The sequence below is a fragment of the Lucilia sericata genome, unplaced genomic scaffold (genome assembly GCF_015586225.1).
Source record: "Lucilia sericata isolate MDLA Ls3-8-SP2 unplaced genomic scaffold, ASM1558622v1 Contig000271F_arrow, whole genome shotgun sequence".
NCBI classification, from domain to species: Eukaryota; Metazoa; Arthropoda; class Insecta; order Diptera; family Calliphoridae; genus Lucilia; species Lucilia sericata.
The window spans coordinates 46,532-60,931 of NW_023994296.1; the positions used below are offsets into that span (position 1 = coordinate 46,532).

Sequence of the window (14,400 nt, forward strand, 5' to 3'; positions counted from 1 at the left end):
ATGCATAATTCAAATCAGTAATTAAAAAAAGTTAATTAAAATCTGCTCGCAAGCAACAAAAAAAGATATAAGAATATAAAAACGTTAAAATTTTATATTTTGCAGATTGAAGATAATTTGTTCACTCTTCGTATATAATACGATACCTATCTTATTTCATCTGATACATACATTGTGTGAGAAAGTAAATTTTACAACTTGATTAAACAAACTACAAGTAAGTTAGCATTCAATTAGTTACTTAAATACATTGGCATTTATATCACTTCACAGATTCATTGATTATATCAGACTTTTTTAAGATGTAATCAAATACCTGAAGTGTTCATAAAAATGCTTACAAGTGTAAAAATTTAACTAAAACCAATTGACTATAAAATGTTTAAATATTAAAATTTTAAGACTTAAAATTTTTGTTATTTTTAATTTTGAGAGTTATAAATAGAAAATAGTAAATTATACATTTTATTAAGTACAAATATTCACATACACTAAAATAACACGCACACTAATATTTAACAAATAAGCGAAATAATTGGGTGTGTGCAACCTGGGGGGTTTCACAGCAGCATTCCATTAAGGGGCTGCGGAAAAAATATTAGCATTAAATTGGAAATTGTGTAAAATATTATCAAATTAAGGAAACAAATTAACAAAACATTTAGTTTATTGGAAAATTAATTTTCTTTTAAGTTTAAGTTTTAAATCACTATTTATAACATAGTGGGGTGCTTTCTCTATTTTTCAGAAAGAGAAAAGGACTTGATATATGCTTTAAGAGTAAACGTCTCATTGTGCTTATTAGAGAATAGAGTTTATTAGATGCATACTCCGTTGGTCAACTAAGTACATCTGCATAAACTGGCGAATCATTAGATATATAAAATATATTTGTATGTATCGTTGGTTTAAGTCTAGCATGGTATATCTTCTATTCTACAATCCAGTTTATAGTCTCGTCTATAGTCTAGTCTATAGTCTAGTCTATAGTTTAGTCTATAGTCTAGTCTATAGTCTAGTCTATAGTCTAGTCTATAGTCTAGTCTATAGTCTAGTCTATAGTCTAGTCTATAGTCTAGTCTACAGTCTAGTCTATAGTCTAGTCTATAGTCTAGTCTACAGTCTAGTCTATAGTCTAGTCTATAGTCTAGTCTATAGTCTAGTCTATAGTCTAGTCTATAGTCTAGTCTATAGTCTAGTCTATAGTCTAGTCTAGTCTATAGTCTAGTCTATAGTCTAGTCTATAGTCTAGTCTATAGTCTAGTCTATAGTCTAGTCTATAGTCTAGTCTATAGTCTAGTCTATAGTCTAGTCTATAGTCTAGTCTATAGTCTAGTCTATAGTCTAGTCTATAGTCTAGTTTCTATAGTCTAGTCTATAGTCTAGTCTATAGTCTAGTCTATAGTCTCGTCTATAGTCGTCTTAGTTAGTCTATAGTCTAGTCTATAGTCTAGTCTATAGTCTAGTCTATAGTCTAGTCTATAGTATAGTCTATAGTCTAGTTCTAGTCTTAGTCTATAGTCTAGTCATACGTCTCGTCTATAGTCTCGTCTATAGTCTAGTCTATAGTCTAGTCTATAGTCTAGTCTATAGTCTAGTCTATAGTCTAGTTCTATTAGTCTAGGTCTAGTTAGTCTAGGTCTATAGTCTAGTCTATAGTCTAGTCTATAGTCTAGTCTATTGTCTAGTCTATTTCTAGTCTATCTCTAGTCTATTAGTTCAGTCTATAGTCTAGTCTATAGTCTAGTCTATAGGTCTAGTCTATAGTCTAGTCTATTGTTCTAGTCTATTGTCTAGTCTATAAGTCTAGTCTATAGTCTAGTCTATAGTCTAGTCTATAGTCTAGTCTATAGTCTAGGTCTATAGTCTAGTCTATTAGTCTAGGTCTATTAGTCTAGTCTATAAGTCTAGTCTATAGTTCTAGTCTATAGTCTAGTCTATAGTCTAGTTCTATAGTCTAGTCTAATAGTCTAGTCTATAGTCTAGTCTATAGTCTAGTCTATAGTCTAGTCTATAGTCTAGTCTATAGTCTAGTCTATAGTCTAGTCTATAGTCTAGTCTATAGGCTAGTATAGTAGTCTTAGTCTAGTCTATGTCTAGTTCTATAGTCTAGTCTATAGTCGAGTCTAATAGTCTAGTCTATAGTCTAGTCTATAGTCCTAGTCTATAGTCTAGTCCGATAGTCTAGTCTATAGTCTAGTCTAATAGATCTAGTCTATAGTCCTAAGTCTATAGTCTAGTCTATAGTCTAGTCATAGTCCTAGTCCTATAGTCTAGTCTTAGTCTAGTCTATAGCTAGTCTATGTCTAGTCTATAGTCTAGTCGATAGTCTAGTCTAATGTTCTATAGTCGTCATATAGTCGAGTCTATAGTCTAGTCTAGAGTCTAGTCTATAGTCTAGTCTATAGTCTAGTCTAAATAGTCCTAGTCATAGTCTAGTCTTAGTCTAAGTCCTATAGTCTAGTCTATAGTCCTAGTCTATATCTCGTCTAATAGTCTAGTCTATAGTCTAGTCTATAAGTCAGTCTATAGTCTAGTCTATATCTAGTCTTATAGTCTAGTCTATAGTTCTAGTCTATAGTCTGTCTATAGTCTAGTCTATAGTCTAGTCTATAGTCTAGTCTATAGTCTAGTCTATAGTCTAGTCTATAGTCTAGTCTATAGTCTAGTCTATAGTCTAGTCTATAGTCTAGTCTATAGTCTAGTCTATAGTCTAGTCTATAGTCTAGTCTATAGTCTAGTCTATAGTCTAGTCTATAGTCTAGTCTATAGTCTAGTCTATAGTCTAGTCTATAGTCTAGTCTATAGTCTAGTCTATAGTCTAGTCTATAGTCTAGTCTATAGTCTAGTCTATAGTCTAGTCTATAGTCTAGTCTATAGTCTAGTCTATAGTCTAGTCTATAGTCTAGTCTATAGTCTAGTCTATAGTCTAGTCTATAGTCTAGTCTATAGTCTAGTCTATAGTCTAGTCTATAGTCTAGTCTATAGTCTAGTCTATAGTCTAGTCTATAGTCTAGTCTATAGTCTAGTCTATAGTCTAGTCTATAGTCTAGTCTATAGTCTAGTCTATAGTCTAGTCTATAGTCTAGTCTATAGTCTAGTCTATAGTCTAGTCTATAGTCTAGTCTATAGTCTAGTCTATAGTCTAGTCTATAGTCTAGTCTATAGTCTAGTCTATAGTCTAGTCTATAGTCTAGTCTATAGTCTAGTCTATAGTCTAGTCTATAGTCTAGTCTATAGTCTAGTCTATAGTCTAGTCTATAGTCTAGTCTATAGTCTAGTCTATAGTCTAGTCTATAGTCTAGTCTATAGTCTAGTCTATAGTCTAGTGTATAGTCTAGTCTATAGTCTAGTCTATAGTCTAGTCTATAGTCTAGTGTATAGTCTAGTCTATAGTCTAGTCTATAGTCTAGTCCTTAGTCTAGTCTATAGTCTAGTCTATAGTCTAGTCTATAGTCTAGTCTATAGTCTAGTCTATAGTCTAGTCGATAGTCTAGTCGATAGTCTAGTCTATAGTCTAGTCTATAGTCTAGTCTATAGTCTAGTCGATAGTCTAGTCTATAGTCTAGTCTATAGTCTAGTCTATAGTCTAGTCTATAGTCTAGTCTATAGTCTAGTCTATAGTCTAGTCTATAGTCTAGGTCTATAGTCTAGTCTATAGTCTAGTCTATAGTCTAGTCTATAGCTTAGTCTATAGTCAGTTCTATAGTATAGTCTATAGTCTTAGTCTATAGGCTAGTCTATAGTCTAGTCTTAAGTTAGTCTATAGGGTGTCTAGTCTATAGTCTAGTCTATAGCTATTCATATAGTATAGTCTAGAGTCTAGTCTATAGTCTAGTCTATAGTCTAGTCTATAGTCTAGTCTATAGTCTAGTCTATAGTTCTAGTCTATAGTCTAGTCTATAGTAGTCTATAGTCTGTCTAAGTCTAGTCTATAGTCTAGTCTATAGTCTAGTCTATAGTCTAGTCTATAGTCTAGTCTATAGTCTATCGATTCTCGTCTAGTCTAGTCTATAGTCTAGTCTATAGTCTAGTCTATAGTCTAGTCTATCGTCTAGTCTATAGTCTAGTGTCTAGTCTAGTCTATTAGTCTAGTCCTATAGTCTAGTCCTATAGTCTAGTCTATAGTCTAGTCTATAGTCTAGTCTATAGTCTAGTCTATAGTCTAGTCTATAGTCTAGTCTATAGTCTAGTCGATAGTCTAGTCTATAGTCTAGTCTATAGTCTAGTCTATAGTCTAGTCTAAGTCTAGTCTATAGTCTAGTCTATAGTCTAGTCTAGTCTATAGTCTAGTCTATAGTCTAGTCTATAGTCTAGTCTATAGTCTAGTCTATAGTCTAGTCTATAGTCTAGTCTATAGTCTAGTCTATAGTCTAGTCTATAGTCTAGTCTATAGTCTAGTAGTAGTCTAGTCTATAGTCTAGTCTATAGTCTAGTCTATAGTCTAGTCTATAGTCTAGTCTATAGTCTAGTCTATAGTCTAGTCTATATTCTAGTCTATAGTCTAGTCTATAGTCTAGTCTATAGTCTAGTCTATAGTCTAGTCTATAGTCTAGTCTATAGTCTAGTCTATAGTCTAGTCTATAGTCTAGTCTATAATCTAGTCTATAGTCTAGTCTATAGTCTAGTCTATAGTCTAGTCTATAGTCTAGTCTATAGTCTAGTCTATAGTCTAGTCTATAGTCTAGTCTATAGTCTAGTCTATAGTCTAGTCTATAGTCTAGTCTATAGTCTAGTCTATAGTCTAGTCTATAGTCTAGTCTATAGTCTAGTCTACTAGTCTAGTCTATAGTCTAGTCTATAGTCTAGTCTATAGTCTAGTCTATAGTCTAGTCTATAGTCTAGTCTTATAGTCCTAGTCTATAGTCTAGTCGTTATAGTCTAGTCTATAGTCTAGGTCTATAGTCTAGTCTATAGTCTAGTCTATTAGTCTAGTCTATAGTCTAGTCTATGTCTAGTCTATAGTCTAGTCTATAGATCTAGTCTATCGTCTAGTCTCTAGTCTAGTCTAGTCTCAGATCAAATCTACATTCTAGTCTTTAGTCTAGTCTATGGAGTAGTCTATAGTCCAGTCCATAAATTTCAACGAAACCTGACAATTGACAGAGAAAGTTTTCTAGATTTTCACTGACATCTTGTTCTGTTCTTTGTGGAACTTAAATAGATTTTGGTTTAAAGATTTTCTCATACTTTCATATTCAATGAGAACAATTTCTATTTGTTGTAAAATTTCTGCAACCAGTACAAGGTTCAACATGTTGGTTTAGTCTCATACTGTTAAAAAATTTCAAATATGCTAAACAAAAGCAGGTCGAAGGGTACTTTATCGCATTTAGTATGTACATTTAACTAGTAAACTAGACTTAAAATTAAAATCTCACACACCAAACGATCTAATTGATACCCCTCTTGCAAACATAAATAAAAAATCTACTAAAAATGTAAATTGAAAAAAAAACAAATCTAAAAAAGAGGGGAAAACTCTGTCGATCAACATAAAAATCTAAACCAATTTATGTATTTGCAAAAACTAGGTACATATGTATATATGTAGTACGTACTTATAGGGAAATAAATATTTACTAGTGATTAGGGTACCAAATAAAAAGCATAAATATTTTGAAAAAAACATAAAGCATAAATCCAACTGTGTATTATTTGAATATTATGGACTAACATTTGCTTTAAAATTTATTATTTGAAATAACCAACTCTAGGGGGAACTGGATAAATGAATGAAGAATGTATGTAAATTATATATAAATGAATATTCAGTTTTTACAGTCGTAAAACACAAAAACAAACAAAAAGAAGAAATATTAAATTTAATGAATATTTTGTTTAGATGTAGAGCATGTTGTGTTGGTTGAAGTACACTTTTGATTAAATAAACAATGAAAATGCGCAAAAATATTCATAATATAATGAAAACAAATCGAGGTTTATTTATTTCATTTTCTGCGTATTTGCATTTTTTTCTATTCTAAATATTCTCTAAACAAAACAATCAGAATAATTCACCATGAATGATTATTAATTAATAAATGTTTACCTATACACTCTGCATAGCAATTTTAGCATATTTATTAATTCGAACCTTAAGGGATTTATGAAGTGATCTCTTCAAAAATTTCATTACAAACTTTTTCATGATGCATTTGAGAGAACAAGGTTCAACAAAAGGTTTTAAAATTAAAGTTTTTTTATAACAATTTAATCAATGAGATGCGATTTAAACAATACATTTTCATACCTTTACTCTGAGGTACTAGATCCACTATAAACTAGATGAAACTGCTCAGAATCACTTCCAGCTTTAACGGCATTCGAATTTTCTCCATCCCTTGTGATCACTACAGATCGCAGATACATTTGAAGACAACTCATTGTGAGCCTTCTAACTAACATTCCTTCTAAAATTTTATCGATCAAATTGAGGATCAGAAATTATACGACAAAAGTTCCATAACCTATAACCAAAAGTTCATTAAGAATAACTAAAGAACATGTAAACTAGAACATCGACTAAATACTTTAAAAAAGACACTACTTTCAACGCTTCCGAATTGCTAATACGTTCGTTTTCTCACTCTCTCTTTTAATTGATTTATGAGAACATTTGCGGAAGATTCGGCTAATTGATCGCACTCGCCTCTTAGTTTTTTTCTTTTATTTCACACAAACAATAATATATGTTTTATTTAAATTACTCACATTAAAATGTAAAATTAAATACTCATACTATAACTCATAAATGATGATATTATTGTACATATTGTTGTTGCTTTTTAAGATCACGAGCAAAGTGCAAATAGTTCAATTGAGAATAAATGATGATAACGACACATTTATTTTCAAAAAGAAATAGAATGTAATAATTCTCTTCATGAATGAAAGTAAAAGTATAGAAATTAATAAACACAATAAGAATAATTAATTAAGAATAAAGAAGATTCAATAAACAATTCAGTGGAAAATAATTTGCAAAAAAATACATCTTAAATTATTAATTTTATTATACTAATACACATCTTCAACCGAAATTTTTAGGTGATTCATGTTGCGAGAAAAACAATAAATATAAATAATAGGGGTATTCAAAAAGATCAGGAAAGAGAAAATTTGTATAAATTTATTTCTTTATAAAAAAGCTAAAAGTTTAATTTGTAATAAAAACTGCACTTTACAAAAGAAAAACAAAATTTAATTATATTCCACACTTATATGTAGTATGAATTAAATATGTTATTACCCATTCCTTAGAATTAATGCAAAATTTACTATTTGATTTCTTTATTTAATTTGTCAATATTACTTACTACTGTATCAACTCAAATCTTGTCTGTTGATATTTAAATATTGACAGACTTGAACTTAATCAATAAAACTGTAGCATTTGCTAACGGTAGTGGGTCATGTATGTTGTAAAGATAACAACAAAACAACTTTTTATTATATATTTATATCGTGAGTTGATCCTAGACCTTGATCATAGCGCTTGTTACATATCAGGCATGGACATTACAGTTCTATAGTACTTTTTTTACATCATTTTCCGTACTTTTCATAAGAATATCCCATAGACTAATTTACACTAATACACTAGTTTATAGTCTTGTCTACAGTCTGGTCTATAGTTTAGTTTATATTCTAGTCTACTCTATAGTCTAGTCTATTCTATAGCTTAATCTATAGTCTAGTCTATAGTCTAGTCTATAGTCTAGTCTATAGTCTAGTCTATAGTCTAGTCTAGTCTAGTCTATAGTCTAGTCTAGTCTAGTCTATAGTCTAGTCTATAGTCTAGTCTATAGTCTAGTCTATAGTCTAGTCTATAGTCTAGTCTATAGTCTAGTCTATAGTCTAGTCTATAGTCTAGTCTATAGTCTAGTCTATAGTCTAGTCTATAGTCTAGTCTATAGTCTAGTCTATAGTCTAGTCTATAGTCTAGTCTATAGTCTAGTCTATAGTCTAGTCTATAGTCTAGTCTATAGTCTAGTCTATAGTCTAGTCTATAGTCTAGTCTATAGTCTAGTCTATAGTCTAGTCTATAGTCTAGTCTATAGTCTAGTCTATAGTCTAGTCTATAGTCTAGTCTATAGTCTAGTCTATAGTCTAGTCTATAGTCTAGTCTATAGTCTAGTCTATAGTCTAGTCTATAGTCTAGTCTATAGTCTAGTCTATAGTCTAGTCTATAGTAGTCTATAGTCTAGTCTATAGTCTAGTCTATAGTCTAGTCTATAGTCTAGTCTATAGTCTAGTCTATAGTCTAGTCTATAGTCTAGTCTATAGTCTAGTCTATAGTCTAGTCTATAGTCTAGTCTATAGTCTAGTCTATAGTCTAGTCTATAGTCTAGTCTATAGTCTAGTCTATAGTCTAGTCTATAGTCTAGTCTATAGTCTAGTCTATAGTCTAGTCTATAGTCTAGTCTATAGTCTAGTCTATAGTCTAGTCTATAGTCTAGTCTATAGTCTAGTCTATAGTCTAGTCTATAGTCTAGTCTATAGTCTAGTCTATAGTCTAGTCTATAGTCTAGTCTATAGTCTAGTCTATAGTCTAGTCTATAGTCTAGTCTATAGTCTAGTCTATAGTCTAGTCTATAGTCTAGTCTATAGTCTAGTCTATAGTCTAGTCTATAGTCTAGTCTATAGTCTAGTCTATAGTCTAGTCTATAGTCTAGTCTATAGTCTAGTCTATAGTCTAGTCTATAGTCTAGTCTATAGTCTAGTCTATAGTCTAGTCTATAGTCTAGTCTATAGTCTAGTCTATAGTCTAGTCTATAGTCTAGTCTATAGTCTAGTCTATAGTCTAGTCTATAGTCTAGTCTATAGTCTAGTCTATAGTCTAGTCTATAGTCTAGTCTATAGTCTAGTCTATAGTCTAGTCTATAGTCTAGTCTATAGTCTAGTCTATAGTCTAGTCTATAGTCTAGTCTATAGTCTAGTCTATAGTCTAGTCTATAGTCTAGTCTATAGTCTAGTCTATAGTCTAGTCTAGTCTAGTCTATAGTCTAGTCTATAGTCTAGTCTATAGTCTAGTCTATAGTCTAGTCTATAGTCTAGTCTATAGTTTAGTCTATAGTTTAGTCTATAGTCTAGTCTATAGTCTAGTCTATAGTCTAGTCTATAGTCTCTAGTAGTCTATAGTCTAGTCTATAGTTTAGTCTATAGTTTAGTCTATAGTCTAGTCTATAGTCTAGTCTATAGTCTAGTCTATAGTCTAGTCTATAGTCTAGTCTAGATTTATAGTCTGGTCTATAGCCTGGTTTATAGTCTGTTCTATAGTCTGGTCTATAGTCTGGTCTATAGTCTATTCTATAGTATGGTCTGTAGTACCGGATATAGCTTTGTAGATAGCAAAGCCTTTGGTCAACATACATACATACATACATATGTATATGTATGTATATTAACATACCGGTAGTAATATAACTTGACTAATTTACTTGATTAACTAAAGTGAATACCCATAATATATATTTTTTAAACCCACTTGAGCAAGTTTTGTTTCTCTTAGATTATTATTATTATTTTCCTCAACACTTAAAAAAGTTGTTTACAAAAATATTTATTTTTATGGAATTCCAAATATTTGCAATCCATAAAACTGCTTATGGATACAATCACTTACCACAGGCCAGTATCATTAAATCCACCAATAAACGGCAACATATTTTCCGGGTACCATACAACTCCATTTTATGTTTATCACCTGTTCCAATGCCAATTAAACCACCGCCGCCACCGCCACAGACGCCACCAATAATACCGGAATTTCCGAAAATATTTAAACTTTTCTCGTTTTTATTATTATTGTTGTTGCTGTAATTATTAATATGATGATTATTCAAAGACAATGTTGTACTTGTTGTTGTGGTCGATGACGAAGTTGTTGTATCACTACCGTGACCAGTAGCACCGAGACCATTTACACCCACTAAACAGCCACCATTAGCGATTGTTGCTGCTGCGGCAATTGTTGCTGTTGTCGTTACACCCACACACAAGGCACTACCACCATTGATTGTCGGTGAAGATGGTTCACTACAACTGCTCTGACTCTCCAGCCTCTTCAGGGGAGTCGTATCACTAACACTGTTCGGTCTTAAACTATTCATTGTGGATTTTCTTTGTTTTTTTTTTTCAAATAATGGTTTCAATTTTTCCGATACTCTTTTTTGTCAAGAAAATTGATGTCGCGAGTGTATTGTTGAATTGTAATCTTTAAATTGTTGTTATTGTTACTTTTTAGAGTTTTATATAGTGCAAATTATTTACACGATCACTCGCTCTCTATCTCTTTTGTTGGTCTTTTAATGTAGTTGTAATAATATTTATAATTTATTTATGTGTGACGTCATAAATTGTTCTCACATGAGTCCACCACAGATAGTGATATTTATTTATTTCTTTTCGTTATCTGCTGCTGCTGCTGTTACTACCGTCAACGACGACTGTCGTCTGTTGCTGTTATTTATTTACAATTTATGAGAGGCGTTTGTTGATCTTACGTTAAATACTGATGATTTTAATAAATAATACAATTACTTGGTTAGTGGCGCTTTATTGTTGATCTCTTTTTTTTCAATTTCAAGTGTTTTTTATGTCTTTCGCCTTTTTATATCTCTTGATCCAAATTAATTCAATAAATAGACTTGTGTGCGATTGTGTTGAAGGATTTTCATTTTAGTGTGTTGTTGGGTACCTGAAATTTTTTAATCACTATTAATTAAGGTCAAAATTTGAGTTCAAAATAGAAATGAGTGAAAGAAATTGTTAATTTTGTATTCGAGTCATTATATAATTGATCAGATAGAGGATGTATGAAATTGTCTTTCTAGAGTTAGTAACGGGGAAGCTTTACGTCTCACAATGATATATGACCCCACAACGAAATGGAAAAGATTGTAACTATTTTTCAGAAATCTGAAGAATTCAAGTAAAATTCTTAATTTATATAAAATTGAAGACATATCGACATTTCCTATATAATACAACTAAATATTGATGTTAGATCCACAAATAATCTCTGTCTATTAGGTGTGGACAAAAATGTCCCACAGCCCCTCCGCAAAGCAACTAAGGCACGGCCTTTTAAATATCCTTGCCTATTTTGGAAGATTTTGAATTCTCAGGGGACGCCAAGTACCACTCTAAGATCTTGAGGAATTGTAATACTAAGAATCGAAAGTAGTTTCTATTTTTGCAAAGATATGCGAATCAACCTTACATTATACGCTGGAGGTACCCGCTATAACCCTTACCAACAACCTCCCCACAGACAATGCTAGAAGTACCTAACTTATATCAAGGGCATTTCTGCTAAATCTCTTAAACTCAGAGAGTCGGTCGTATTGAGACACGAGACCATAAATCTTACAAAAGATATACAGGCAGTAGTCTGCCGCAAAATCGGGGCACTACACTATTTCAGCCTACACTAATGGTTCAAAAGCTGTCACGAGAATTGGTTGAGAAATTTTATTTAAAGAGCATTCTCAGGGCTCGATTATATGTTTATCTCTGTTGCCACTTCAGTTGCGTTGCCAGTTGCTAAAATGATGTGGATACTGGACGCTGTTTTAGCAATAGCTTGGAAACTTTATAAATAATGAATATTTTATTCATTAATATTATTCGTCTAATGAGTTTTTGGTTGACTTAAACCATTTCTAGATTGAAATCATTCACTTATTTTGAAGCTGGCAATGCAACTGAAGTTCGGTTGCCATACATAATCGACCCATCAATTTGATTGTCTAACACTTGCTGTGTTTTTAGACTTAAATTACACAGGCCGACAAATTTTTGAACCAGAGGCCCCAAAATATCCTCATCACATCTTGGATTCGAAATATTAAGCCCTGAAGTTTGATAGAACGCCATCTTTGGCCCTTTTTGAGACGTCATAGCAGCACCAAGACAACTTATTTATAAAATGTTGTATGCCTCCTGTCAGCTTTAAAAATATATCGAAGAAGATAATCTGACATATCTTCTTCGATATACATATTTATATATCTTACCCTTAAGTCCACAAAATGGACTTTCAGTTGATAATGCTCGCGATTCATCGAGCAGGTCATTGTTTATAAAATACAACGACGTTTAAAAAATATATGAGGCGACAGAGCGGTTTCAAATGAATACATTGGATCTGATTTGCATGATTCGACCGAAATACGGAAAATTACGTATTCGATGTTAGCCTGAAGCTTTTCGAACGTTGTTAGACCATCGTTTTAATGTAACCCCAAAGAATTCTAATCGAAAGTCTGTCTCTTTTGCAAAAACACTTTAAAATTTCAGATGAGTAAGCTTTACGATTAAGAATTCTGATTTTAGTATCCAGAGCCACAATATTCCACCCCCGTAAAATATGGAAAAAGGTAAAAAGATTACTTCAAGAAAGCTTTATGACCTATTTATCTAACATTTAAGAATAGAGTTTACACATGCTTATAGGGAAGCTATAATTCTAACCGAAAGTCTGTCTCTTTTGCAAAAACACTTTAAAAATTCCGATCAGTAAGCTTTACGATTAAGAATTCTGATTTTAGTATCCAGTGCCACAATATTCCACCCCCGTAATTATGGAAAAAAGTAAAAAAATTACTTCAAGAAAGCTTAATGACATGCGTATAGGGAAGCTATGTTCACTTCTAAAACGAGATCCCGTCTGTTATTGACTGCAGCTTTGTGTGGAAACTAGAGGAAACATTGAATAGATGTAATTTAATAGATATATAGAAAACGATGATGAGCAATTTGAAGTCTTCTATGAGTATCAGTTACTACTTGATTCATATATCAAACAATTTAACATAACCCAAACTGACATCCATATAAAATTCCACAATTTAGGAATGTGGTTAAATTGAACAGAACACACAACAGGTACCTTTGAAATAAACAAATTCAATGAATTACAATTGTTAACATGACAGTTTGTAAGACAATTCTAATAAATTTATAGATCAAGCGCACAACTGCCTAGGTTTATCAAAACGACTTAACCCAAATATAGATACAACCGTAAATTTATTAGATATTTAAGCTTATTGTTGAAAATCGAAAAATAGACAAAACAAAGTTTAAGAACCAATCAACACCAAACCTTAAGCATAAAAACAAAAACTATATATGTATATAATCTCTGGTTGTAGATTTCTTGTACTTTTTTTGTTTTGTGGTAAATAAAATTTATGGCCACTTATTAATAAAATCTCAAGGAGTACCTTTGCATAAGGCGACCACAATAAAGCAATTACCCAGACACCAAGTACATATAGAGGTTTTCAAGAATAAATAAAAAATCTAAAATATTTACCAAATATTTAGATATTTTTTCATTGAAATGTCTGTCTGTCTGTATGTATATGCAAACACTTTTTAGAGACTTAAGACAAACACCGGAGAAAAGGTAAACAAATATAAATTATTTCAGACATTATTAGAAAATGGAAATGTATGGTAAAAAACAAAAACCTCTTTAGGAAAAATTTCAAAATTTTGTTTTCAAAGGTAAGTGCTAATGGATGTTTTGTTTATCTAATGGATAATAACAAATTTTCTGTTAAATATCTTTAACAAATAAAAAAAAATTAGTAAACGAACAAATGCTACACTAACGATATAAAACCACAAACAAACATATTGACATGATTCCAACAGAGGGGTATTCTGTAGACAGATTGTAAACAAAACCTAAATAGGTTTTCTAAAATCAAGAAGTCAGTTCTAAAGGTGATAAGTACAAGGAGTAGTCAACTTAATAAAAACACAAATTTCCATCCAAATTTCAAGTACCTTGTTAAAAACAGCTTATTATGAATTATCCTTTAAATATCCTTTTAACACTTTCTCTTAGATATATCAAATATTTGCACAATTTTCTTAAATATTTTTGTTTTCTTCAAGTATTTTTTATTTTATAAATTTGTAATCCTTTTTAAATTTGCAATTTTCATAATACACTTTCCAATTTCACACACAAAATTTCGTCAAGTATCCGTTAATATACACATATTTCCCGCCGTACCGATTAAATAAATAAAATTTATTTCCTCACAATTTCCGTTTGTAACCGTTCGTTTCGTTTAAGCGTTCATGGTTGTATCGCAAACAAACGTATCTAAACAACTGTTGTGTACCGATCGTGCTGTTTGGGTTTCCAACTTGTGCGTGTGTGTATTTGGTCATGCAACATTTAGTCGTACAGCTAATTTTACACCAATGTTGCAACATTTGTTGTTTGTTTAAGCAATAGATACATTTCTAATTTTAAGGGTTGATTTCCTATTATGTTGCTATACATGTTGCATTGAACTTGTTAAATATAAACATGTTGATTTGATAAAATGTTTATGGATCATGTAAATGTTTCTAATATAATTCTAATTG

General features: G+C 31.3%; 1 protein-coding gene across 2 annotated transcripts in view; it reads right to left on the reverse strand.

The window, feature by feature from the left end:
• The window catches only part of LOC119603047 (putative phosphatidate phosphatase), a 36,198-nt gene extending 22,074 nt beyond the window's left edge, over positions 1–14,124 (reverse strand). Inside the window, exons 1-2 of one of the 2 annotated variants that reach the window (XM_037954907.1) lie at positions 13,807–14,124; positions 9,629–10,702 (exon numbers count right to left, since the gene is read on the reverse strand). In XM_037954907.1, the coding sequence (XP_037810835.1) occupies positions 9,629–10,115 (487 nt within the window). In that variant the 5' untranslated portion in view covers positions 10,116–10,702; positions 13,807–14,124. Of the gene's footprint in view, positions 1–9,628; positions 10,720–13,806 lie in introns of both variants that reach the window. The other variant, XM_037954908.1, reaches the window with a different exon arrangement.
• Positions 14,125–14,400: the final 276 nt, after the last annotated feature.